This window comes from Micropterus salmoides, unplaced genomic scaffold, assembly GCF_014851395.1.
Source record: "Micropterus salmoides isolate LMB-PRFRI ecotype aquatic unplaced genomic scaffold, ASM1485139v1 Ms_hic_scaffold_16, whole genome shotgun sequence".
Classification (NCBI taxonomy): Eukaryota; Metazoa; Chordata; class Actinopteri; order Centrarchiformes; family Centrarchidae; genus Micropterus; species Micropterus salmoides.
The window spans coordinates 433,867-445,646 of NW_024040707.1; the positions used below are offsets into that span (position 1 = coordinate 433,867).

Sequence of the window (11,780 nt, forward strand, 5' to 3'; positions counted from 1 at the left end):
TGATGAAATGACCCCCTTTGCTTCGGTCTGTGCGACCTCGCTGACCGCACGCCATTTGTGTTTTTTTTTCTGTGCAGGTTGCTGCGTCGCCTCACCACGCTGCTCTCCCAGCAGGCATCACTCATGGCCTCCAACGAAGCCTTCAAGAAGCAGGCGGAGGGCGCCAGCGCCGCCGCCAAGAAATACATGGAGGACAACGAGCTGCTGCAAGAGGTGACGCACACGACACGTTTAGCTTTACAGCGTCTGAACTACATGTTCCTGTGACGGCGGAAAAAGTCAGTCAGAGTTTAAAGTTTCTCCCCGTTAGCGTGTGTGTGTGTGTGTGTGTGTAATTCTCATGGACTGCAGCACGCGCTCCTCAATTTAATAAAAACATTTAACATTGCAAAGACAACAAGTGGACTAAAAAATAAGGATGTGGAAATGATGAGCGAACTTCGGTTATCAGACGGCTGCTCAGAGCGCAGCAGTGGGTTAAATGTCTGACCGCAGTCAGTCTGTGAAGTTCGACGAGTCGAGGCGGAGCTGTCGCAGTTTCAAAAGTCAGGGGTCGCTGTCGGGACATGTAGCCGTGCTACCCTGTTGAGATCCAGGAGCAGGAGGACGGCGGAGTCTGCCAGGCTGCAGGCTGGACCCCCAGAATCCTGGGGGTCCACGATGAAAAGTGTTTCAATCATCTCGGCTCCCCTCGACCTAAAAGTGATGCCCGCTCGCTCTCTCTCTCTTAGAAAGGGCGCCAACAGTCACACGCTCACATGTGACGGCACCTCAGGAGCAGTTTGGTGTCTTGCAAAAGGACATGTGGACGTGCAGACCGGAGGAGCCGGGCAGTTACCCGCTGACCTTCTGATTCACGGGCGTGTCTCTGTACTGCGCCTCTGTGTCTCATTCACAATGTGCGCTCTCTCTCTGTGTGGTAATCTGACCTGGGTTTGTCCGGGTGACGAGACTTACTCCTCCTGCTAAAAGGAGAAACTGTCTCATCGGCATGTGACATGCACGCGCGCGCACACACGCACACTCACACTCACACGCACACTCACACACACACACACACACACACACACACGTTTGTTCCTCTATCCCTGTGGGGACGTGTCCGTCACATGATGCTGCCTCACCTTAACGAGCGACGGACGATTTAATCAGGCTGATATATCACCTGACACCGTGATTGGCTGTTGTAGCAGTAATCATGGGATTATACCCTAACCCTTACCAACAGCCTTGCACATCCTGCTCGACCCCTAACCTGACCCCTCAAACCAAGTCTCGACCCTCTCTACCCCCGAGGACCTTCAGTTCCCCTCCGCGATATAAGATCATGAAAACACTTCTCAGGAAACTGTTTACATGTCGTGTACTTCTTCAGGAAGTCTTGGCAGCAGCATGAAGGTCTCAGATTGTGAAAGACGTTGTCACAGCATCAGGATCTTATCTGACCTCAGGCATCCGTCTCAGTTTGAAAACACATCGCTAACTCAGAAGCCAGGAATTTAAAAACGGTTGAGAAACTGTTGTGTTTCTGATTGTGGTGAGTTTCAAGGGAGTGTCTTTTACGTTGTGTTGTTTCTGATGGGAGGATTTCACACGCTTAAACCAGGACTAACCGACACGCTGAGTAAACACTGTCCTGCGAACGCCTCACAGCAGCTGCTTTATCATTTATGTGATCATTTTTAAAACCGAAAGGAAAAGACTAAAAAACATTTAAAATACTTTGAGCTACACATTCTTCAGTCATTCCAGAGCTAGTCCAGACACAGTTTACTGGGCTTTCTCATTGATGAATGTGTCTGCTGGTTTGAGATTGTTTCATGTACTCCTCTGCATCTGATTGGCTCTCACCTTCTTCCACCAGTGAGTTTTGCTGAGTTTGGGGAAATGCACAGATAGAGATGCAGCTGACCAAAAACTGTGTGCTGCAATCTGGAGCCCTGTACATCTATAATGTAATCATCATATGAGGCATCTGTGCCTTATAACAGATAATATGAACATTTATATCTGATTGGACGACCCTGCTGTCCCCCTTATGTACATCAGTAAGGGTGGACTTCATATAAGAAACACGCTGAACATTAAAACCTTCATGAGAGTAGGATCACAGACTGACTACAGTTCCACGCGGGGGCGGAGCTAGACTCTCAGCACAGTGGGGGCGGAGCTTCATCGTGGGCCAGTCATATTAACCAAGTTTACGTGACCCCAGACTCGCTCTGAAAGTCCAGAGTCCGTCTGCTTCGCTGCTGCCGGAGCTGACTGCCCTCCTTTCTACAAAATGTTTGTTCTCACACCAGAAGCGCTGCAGTGCGTCCCAGAAGCGTCCCAGCGTCAAGCAGCACAGAGCAGATGAACCGGGCAGGAAGTCAGACACAGAAACGGCATAGAATTCGGTCAATTTTCCAAATAAAATGCCCGTTACAGACTTCCGATCGTTTAACAATAAACACAGTTAAATCAGACAAAAAAACAATTTAACTACGTAGCTACTTAATCATAGTAGAAGCACAAAAAGCAAGTACTAATCAACAAAATCTAAACATGTAGGCAAAACGCTCTTATTCTGAAATGCTCCCTGTGGTAGTTGCTAGATGCACCTGTCAAGACGAGAAACAAAAGCGATCCACAGGGAGCTTTAGAAGAATGTCGTAGAAGCACAAATAGGACAATTAAAAAGCAAGTCATTAACGTGGGGCAGGCTGCACGCTGTGCTGCTGAAACGCTTCTGAGAGGCTTCCAGTGGACTTTGACGCCGTAAATAAAACGCTGCGCACACGCAACCTACGCCCCTCCCTCAGAATTCCCATGATGCATGACAGTGATGGCAGTTTTGTTAAAATGTGCTAATAAGTTTGCCATTTGTTTGAAATACTTATGATTTATGTTTATTCTAGTGTGTTTGTTGGTAATTGTCTACCTTGTGGTGGTTTACCGTTGAAACCACGAATGAAGAGACTGTTTCATTTGATAAGAGCTGCTGAATTCCGTACCGCTGGTGTTTGTTCGTGTCCACAACAATCAATAGATATAAACTTCTTCTGGGTTGGCCGCCCCCATGCACCGTTGCTTCCTCCGCTTATGGTTCCACCTGTTAAGAACTTCTGATCTTTCTTAGATCTGAATTTCTAAAGTATCTTAGAAATAGAAGTCAGTAAACTTGAAGTGAAACAGTTCTTTCCAGGTTTCCTCTGCAGCACCTCAAAGACCCCTGCTGCTTCTTGGAAATGAGATTTATTGCAGGGCTGTTGCATTATACTGCATCACATTTAGCTGGCTGTACCTAATAAACTGTATCCCCACCATGGAGATTAGTCGGAGGACAAAAGCTGAACGCCGGCTGTGTGTGCTTGAATCTGAATCTGAGCCGGAGGCTATCAAATCTCACACACACGTTTGTTCCTCTATTCCCGCGGGGACTTCTCGTTGACATAAGGCATTCCCGACCCCCTTACACTGACCTTTACCATCACAGCTATATGTCTTACCCATAGCCTAAAGGCCAATTTATACTTCTGCAATGAGGCCACCAAGCATGGAGGCTGGCGGTGGGGTTTCTATGTTCCACTGTATTTACTTCTTACTCAGCTGATGTGTCCAGAAGCTAGAGTTAGTGACACATATCAGAGCTGAGTGATAAAGGGGTCAAGTTTGGACAAGGTGGACGGAGAGGCAAACCTGTAAATAGTGTCCCCATAATGAATCTGGGACAGAAAAGAGCCAGGAACCAAGCGTTGTTGTCTTGAAGGCATAAAGAAACAGGATTTTCACCTATACACAAAACCCAGTGTGAATTTTTATTTCAATATGGTATTTAAAATTTTGGCATCTTTGTTCGCCCAGGGGCAAAAATAATAACTTGAGTTTTGATTGACTTTAAAAGCCATTTCAGATCTGAACATGTTGCAGAGTATCAAGGCCATCTCTGCTGTGGGGACACAGGAGTCCAAAACTGTATCATCTGCATACAGATGATTCAGAATTTTAACTGGACACAAATAGGATTAATGTAAACTAGAAAAAGCAAGGGACCCAAAACCAATCCTGGTGGAACTCCCTTTGTTACAAAGACTGGATTAGATATGTCGTTGTCATGTTTGCCCATCTGTGTAACGGCGCCTGTGGGTCCGTCGTCATATCTAGCTGTTGTGAACTTTGTTCACAAAATAAATGGAAAAAAATTATTGGAGGGTTGCAGATTGATTTTCTGTTGATCAATGAATTAAATGTTGGTTTCAGCCAGAAATCCACTTTAACCTCTTAACATTCCAGCGCCCCCCCATGGGCCGTCAGGTCTTGGCGGCGGCTTTCGGTATGTGCACACAGCTGCTGTGTTAACTACATACTCACGTGATCCACCGCTTAAAATCTAAAATCCTTGTATTTCGACCAATGCAAACCATTTCAAGATACAGTCACCACAGCGGGTCCATTCAGTGCTTCTGTCAGACCAATCAGTGCAATCAAAATTGACACGACTCACCTATGAAGCCTCACAGTAACTTAATCCACCGATTGATTATATTCCAACAAAAACGGTCTCGTTACGTTGTCGAAGGTCCAGACGATCCAATCCAGTAAAAACGTTTAGTCCAAAACATGTTATTCCATCAGTAAATCCCCAGGGACGGCTGCCGCATCGCTTCATATTCACCGCTCGTATGTCATTATAACCGGAATAACTCCGATTTGAATGTAAACAACTACGACGGCTTGTATTCAAATTAGCTGCTGAACTCCTGACCTTTTTGTATGTAAAAGTATGTAAAACCGTGTTACGAAGCTTCACTGCAGCAGATTAACTCGCCTGCAGCTCAAATTGTTCGTTGGTTCGACTTGGATCTAGGTTTGATTTTTCTGAGCGCAGAGCTGTGGTCCTGTTTGTTGTATTTGTGAGAAGGTTGGATGGACCCTGATCAACATTCAGACAAATGTAAATGTACCCGAGTTAGCCACAGGCTAGTTTTCCCTTAGCCTGGTGCTGTTAGCATCCTGAAGCAATAAACTCAGGGCAGATAAAGACTCTGTGGTAGGAAGCAGTTCCAGCAGCAGGTTCTCTAAAAGCCGTCTCCTAATGTCTCCCTGACATCAGAGAGAGTTTGTGTTTGAAGATTTGAGAGAATTTGATGCTTTTATAAATAATTTTCTTTGTTTTGTGCTGCAACAAGTTTCTGAGGAGTCTAAAATGACTTTCTCCAACGCCATGATGTCGTGCATGTTTGTGCGTGTGATGGGAGTCTGTGTGGAGGTCGGAGGTCAGACGTGTGCGGCGGCAGACGACCTGCAGGAACACGTGACTCTGACGTGCATGTCTATTTTTAACAGGATGGTAAAATTGAAAGTGCTGACACAGTCACTCTGGGTGTCCCGACGTTGGTGTGTGTGTGTGGTCACGTGTTCCCGTGAGGGCTGATAACACGATCCTCCCTCTGGCGTCTTTCTCCTCATTTACATTTTAGTGGAGCTCATAAAAAGGGAACGGAGACAGATTTTGTGTATAAAAATATAAAATGTGGGAAATTGAGCGAATACACTCCCTGGCCACAACAAGTGGCCGCTGAGTATAGCTCAGCTGCTGGTCGTTTCTTGTCGCTTCCTGACGGTGAAGAAAATTTTCTTTTTCAGAAGCTTTAAAGCTTAAAAAGTGGTTTAAACTATTAAAGCACGTATCAAAGGTTTTGATTAACGTTCTGTCGACTGATTGAAACGAAGTGATGGTGAAACCCTTGTCTGTTTGTTTCAGACAGGTCAGAGTTCAACACCTGAGACAATCTAAAACGGATTAAAATAAAATATACACACACACGGTAGCTCCGCTTTAATCTTGAGAAGCTGCATTCTCTCTTCATTCAACTTGCACTGTAAATTTCCAGCTAAACTGAGGCGCGCGCACGCACGCACGTTTTGGTGCACGCCGTGCTGCCGACAGCTGCATGCATGTTGTGGTTCCTCCCGGGTCTATTTCAAGTAGCCGGCTGTTTTAAAAACGATCAAATATTCTTTGTGTGGTTCACCAACGGTGATAAATTATAACTTTAAAAACATTTATTGAAAGTTTTATTCTTTTTACATCTTTATTTACAGCATTAAATGTTGAAATGTAGATTGTAACAGGCTGTATATTAACTTATTGAGAGAAAACTGGTAGTTCTGTGTAAAATCAGACGTTGAGCAGCCCCATATCGCCAAAATGGCGTGATCCTTGTTTCACTGCGAAGCTTCGACTTTGAGATTGACAGTCGAATCAGGCTCCGCCCATCGAATCTTCGACTATCAGGGCTCAGCCCTAGTGTGTGCGTATGTACTTATGCAGCCGTCAGCCATGTTGATCAGAGCGCGCAGATCAACGAGCTGCTGTATAGACGTGTTCTGTCGATCACGTGACTCCACTATGTGCGGCTCAGAGTTTTTTAATGAAATGAGCACGTTGAGCTCTGAGTGTGTGAGAGGCGGTTGGGCTGGTTGAGGTTGTCGAGGTCTCGTGGCCTTTCTGAACCTGAGACCTGCTGCTGGATTCAGTTCAGGGCAGTAAAACCAGCTTTTATGGCCGAAGCTCCTGAAAGGTCTGAAGCTCGCAGCTGCTTCACTCCGTCACTCTGAACACGTTCAGCAGCCGGCTGCTTCAGCCAAATCTCTAACATTCACACCTGGGAGTACTTCTACTCAAGTTTACTGTACTGAAGTGCACTTTCTGAGGAACTTGTACTAGAGTACTTTATTTGGGACAAATTGTACTAATAACAGATTAATATTTATTATTAATAATAATAATCAGCCTTAATTGTCATTTACAGAAATACACAGTACAGCGCATGCAGAATCTGTCCTCTGCATTTAACCCAGCCTGCGTCTCCTCGCCGCGTTTCAGAGTGATCAGAAGAATCGCTCGCCGTGCACCTCACGTAGTTTTAGTCAACATAAACTGAAGAGGTTTTAGTTTTGAAAACTGAGCATTTAGTCTCCTCACTGTAAATACTTGATAAGGAAAATGTCCCCTGTTGTACTATCATATCATAAGGTTTTTATTACCTGTGCATTAATGACTGTTAAAGTAATTTAAAGGAAAAGCAGCTAATCTGGAATCAAATGTGTTTTAGAATTTTTTTTTTTTTAAAGTATAGAAAAATAAAATAAATAAATAAAGTTAACTAAAATCAGGAAAGGCTCCGCTAAAGTCTGTTTTTAGAAGGGACAGTTCACTGACTCAGCCGCCCTGGTTTCCTGACCACAGATGTACTGCAGTAGTAAAAAGAAAATGTGCCTACAGATTGTACTACTGTACTTAAGTAAATGTACTTAGTTACTGTGTTTTCACTGCTGTCGTCATCTGAATATGCAAACGATTCATTTACTGAGAGCTGTTAGTGACATAATCACAATAAAATATTCACAAGTTAGAAACGGAGCAGACTTTAGAAAACTGAACTGCATCACAGGAAGAAAGTGTGTGAAGCTGTGGAAACACACGAGGAGCATTAAAACAAGATAGATGAACCGTGTTTCTGTTGAATCCAGAGTGAACCCTGAATTTGTAAAACTCTGGGAGTTCCAGCATGAAGAGACAGAAAGTTTAAAGTCACTTTAAATAAAAAAAAAAAAGAAGCAGAAGTCAGGGCGACCGTGTGTGTGCGCCGTTTCTCACGTTTGTGTGTCATCTGCCAGCCAATCAGAAAGCAGCGTGAAATACTGACCCAGAGAGCAGCTGTCGCTCTGAGATGGGGGTGGGGGGTGTTTGGTATGAACACCTGTGGGTGTGTGAGTGGGCGGGTTCTAACCGAACGCCAAACAGAAACCAGCTTCCTTCTTTCCAGGGATTCTCTTCTTCCTCTGCAGCGTTTCTTTATTTGCTTCTTGATTCCTTATTTTTAAGAAGTCAAGCTGAGTTATCTGAACATTTTGAGCATTAAACAGCAGAGATGCTCAAACGTCTCTGAGCTAGAGTCCAAGTCTCAAGTCACTGTGTGCACGACTTAAGTCGGGCTCGAGTCCGAGTCTGAAACTGGAGGCCCCATCTCTGCATTCAGGTGAATCTTTCTGCTCCAGTTTCTGGTGGAAATGTTTTCATTTCTGTAAAGAGAAACTCTAACCAGTCAGAGCAGCTCTCAGATCTGTTTCTCCTGTAGATCATTTAATATCTGCTGAGTCTGGATTTAGCCTTCCCTCCTCTGTGTCTTTGTTTGGTGAAGTGACCTCTTTAATGTGCCTGTGGCTCCTTTTCACCTCACTGAGAAATGAATTCATGTGAATTCAGAAACTCCTGGACTTTAATAGCTCCTGTGCTTCAGCAGCTTTTCTGCTGTTAAGAATCTCTCCCACAAATGTGTTCTCCGACATGTTCAGAGAAAAGGCAGAATATCATCAGACTCACTTTTTATGAGATTTCATAATACTTACATACATATATACATATGTAGTCCACCTGCCCTGTACTCTGTTTCAGTTTCCAGACTGAAGGGGAAACTGCCAGCAGAGTTTTCCACAGGTTAACTTCAGCAGCAGAAATTCCCAACGCCTGTTTCTGTTCCTGGTTCTGTTTTGTTGTTAATCTGCTTGTACACTTTGTGTAGTTCAGTGTCTTTTTTGAGCATTGGATAGATGTTAGCAAAGAGTTAAAGATGCACTTCAGACAGAAGTGACCTGACTTTTTCCCTCAGGAGAAGGACCGTACACTCAGACGCCAGTTGAGACCAGTTGAAACTGTTGTAGAGATGCGTTGATTCAACCTTTGCAGGTTATTAAAATGTGGTGAGGAAATCTTAGAGATTAGAAAGTTGACCCCCGAACTGTTTTTCAGGCTAATTACTTAATCAGTGAATCAGTTCGTAAATAGTTTGAGTCTGTGGTGAAGCTGCAGCTCGGATGAACCTGGCACATATTTTCCTCCAGAATCCAGTCTGAGGGCGTTCTGCGGTCCATTCGACGCTACAACTTTAATCTCGTTTCTGTGGTGGTGAAACGTCACCAGCTCATGAAGGATTGCATTTCCTGTCTCAACAGAAACTCCGTGACGCCGGGCTGGAAGTGCCGGAGGGCGAGAAGAAGGGAGCGGGACCCCAGGAGCAGAACAAGACTCTGAAGGAGGAGGTGAAGACCCTGAAGGAGGAGCTGGAGGCCACCAAGAAAGGTGAGGAGGGAGAACAGTTTGTGTGGGGGGGGGACCCTCACGGCCAAATGGAGCTCCCTAACGTAGAGTTTAACTACAGCGGCCACCTTCCGGTCGAACAGGATCTGACGTTACAGTTGTGTTGTCTATCAGACAAGAGCATTTTTTATTAAAGACAGTAATAACTGTTGGGCTGCGTTGTTGACCTGTGATATCAGAATCAGCTTCATGTGCACGTACGAGGAACCTGACTCAGAATCGTACGTTGCTCACAATGTGCTCACTTACACAATAACACAGTGATAAAATCAGACCCAGGCTACAGTGTAGAGAACACAGTGCAGTGAGCCGAGTGCAGAGGATGCAGGAGTGAAGTATTATCACCATCATTATTATTATGTACAGGTGCACATACATGCACACATGGACACGCTGGAGTAAAGAAGTATTATGTGCAGTGTTATGGACGTGAGGTTTGGTATAATTGGCCCTTCGTGTGTGGCTTCAGGTGAGACCATGACTCGCCGTCTCACCTGTGTGTTTCCTGTGTTGCAGCTCTGCAGAAGTCGGACAGCGACGTTCGTGCGATGAAGAAACAGGCTGCGAATCTGACGGTGGAGTACGACAGGCTGCTGGACGAGCACAGCAAGCTGCTGGTAACACGCGCACACACCTGCGTAACGCCAGTCGCCGTGTCGTCATCAGGTTGGGATTTCAGCGTCAGAGGGTTAGGGGGTCAGAACATCATCAAATTATCATTAGGTGCGTTCAACTTCATGCGGCGCTGTGCGGCGCGGCGCTGACTTAACGTGATGCATGCTGGACTTAAAGCAAGGCATGCTGGTTAGAAATCGTGTCCGACTTTTGCCGGCGCTGCAAAATGTCACCATGTCACATGACATTACAACCTCGCAGGAGCAAGGAGTCCGGCGGCTGCAGGCACTTTTCCCCGACTGCGCTGAGCTGGAACCACATTATTGCCTGATCGGTCACTGATCTCAGCCGCTGCAGCTAGATTGTGCCCGACTTGACGCCGCTGTTTTTAGACCCCGCCCCTGCAGCTCACGTTAGACTATCAAGTCGGCAAAAGTCAGCTCCGCTATCAAAGTAGATATTTACGGTTAGCGGGGAGATTTGTCCGCCGGCTGCCGACCTCTGGTTTAGACGCTCACAGTGGGACACAAAGCATCTGACGTCTACAGCTGCAACGGTTAGTTGGTTGATCATTGGTCGACGCCAAAGTCTTCAGAGAGAGAGACCCCTGCTCCTCGCCGCCACCACAACATCTGAAACTGATGTCAGTAGAGCCTCACGATTGGCTGAAAAGGTTTCCTGGCCGGGCTGTTTAAAAAGCTTGGGCTGCGTTCGAAAAGTCTTTTTTGTTCAGGAAGGTTCTGACTGAGTGAAGTGACCCGGAAGTGTTTCAGCGGCAGCCGTGATGAGCGCTGGTCGAATTCTCTAAAAGCTGAGGAAAGGAGCCTCGATGCTTCCTTTCATATCTCCTTTAGTGTAGGGCACACCGGACCATCCTTTACCAAAGGAAAGGAGACAATGCTGACCCACAGTTCCTTGCGGTGGCAACCTTTAAAGCGAGGCACCGTTCTCAAACTCAAACCATAAAATTCATCAACCACATTTAGCAAAATCCTGCAACACAGATGCATCATGATACTTTAATAAGACTCAATTAGCTTCTTTCTCTTGGTTTGTTTTCTTTTGGCTTCTTTGTAATCTGATACTGTTTCAACACCGTTTATGTTTCGGGGTGTGGAAATAAGCCATTAAGTGTTTTCTACAATTAAAATAAATAAATCACCAACCATGACAGATAAAGGAGGTCGATCACCATTGGCTATTAAGCCTTTTGTCTCTTATGCCAAAACTTTCTAATATGCATCAGATATGTTAATCTGTCAACAAGAACTGATCCCATGCGAGCTGGAACTGGTCTTGTAACGTGATCAAAGTGAGGAGAATGTCGCAGCGTGTAGCCTCACGTTACCGCAGCCTTCAGCAAATTAATTTTACTTTAGTCACAGATGCCGACACCCTCGCCTTCATAAAAGCAAAGATCCAGCTGGACGTTTCCCACACACTGATTTATTTGTGTTGGCCTGTCACATTATCAACGCTGATTCTCCACTGATTTTACTATTTAATATGGTTAAAATCATATTTGACAGAGCGCTGCACAGTGCATATATTCTCTCAGCATCTCTCTCTCTCTCTCGCTGTCTCTCTGTCTCTCGCTGTCTCTCTCTCTGTCTGTCTGTCTCTCTCTCTCTCGCTGTCTCTCTCTCTCTCTCGCTGTCTCTCTGTCTCTCGCTGTCTCTCTGTCTCTCGCTGTCTCTCTCTCTCTCTGTCTCTCTCTCGCTGTCTCTCTGTCTCTCGCTGTCTCTCTGTCTCTCGCTGTTTCTCTCTCTCTCTCTCTCGCTGTTTCTCTCTCTCTGTCTGTCTCTCTCTCTGTCTGTCTGTCTGTCTCTCTCTCTCTCTCTGTCTCTTCTCTGTCTGTCTGTCTGTCTGTCTCTCTCTCTCTGTCTCTCTCTCTCTCTCTCGCTGTCTCTCTCTCTCTCTCGCTGTCTCTCTCTCGCTGTCTCTCTCTCTCTCTCGCTGTCTCTCTCTCTCTCGCTGTCTCTCTCTCGCTGTTTCTCTCTCTCTCTCGCTGTTTCTCTCT

At 45.6% G+C, this 11,780-nt stretch overlaps 1 protein-coding gene across 1 annotated transcript in view; it reads left to right on the plus strand.

Annotated features, from left to right (window-relative positions):
- The window catches only part of bcap31 (B cell receptor associated protein 31), a gene marked incomplete at its 3' end in the record, with an annotated part of 17,317 nt that extends 7,555 nt beyond the window's left edge, over nt 1-9,762 (plus strand). Inside the window, 3 exon segments of the mRNA XM_038722708.1 lie at nt 78-213; nt 9,001-9,127; nt 9,662-9,762. Coding sequence (XP_038578636.1) covers nt 78-213; nt 9,001-9,127; nt 9,662-9,762 — 364 coding nt within the window.
- Between the last annotated feature and the right edge of the window lie 2,018 nt (nt 9,763-11,780).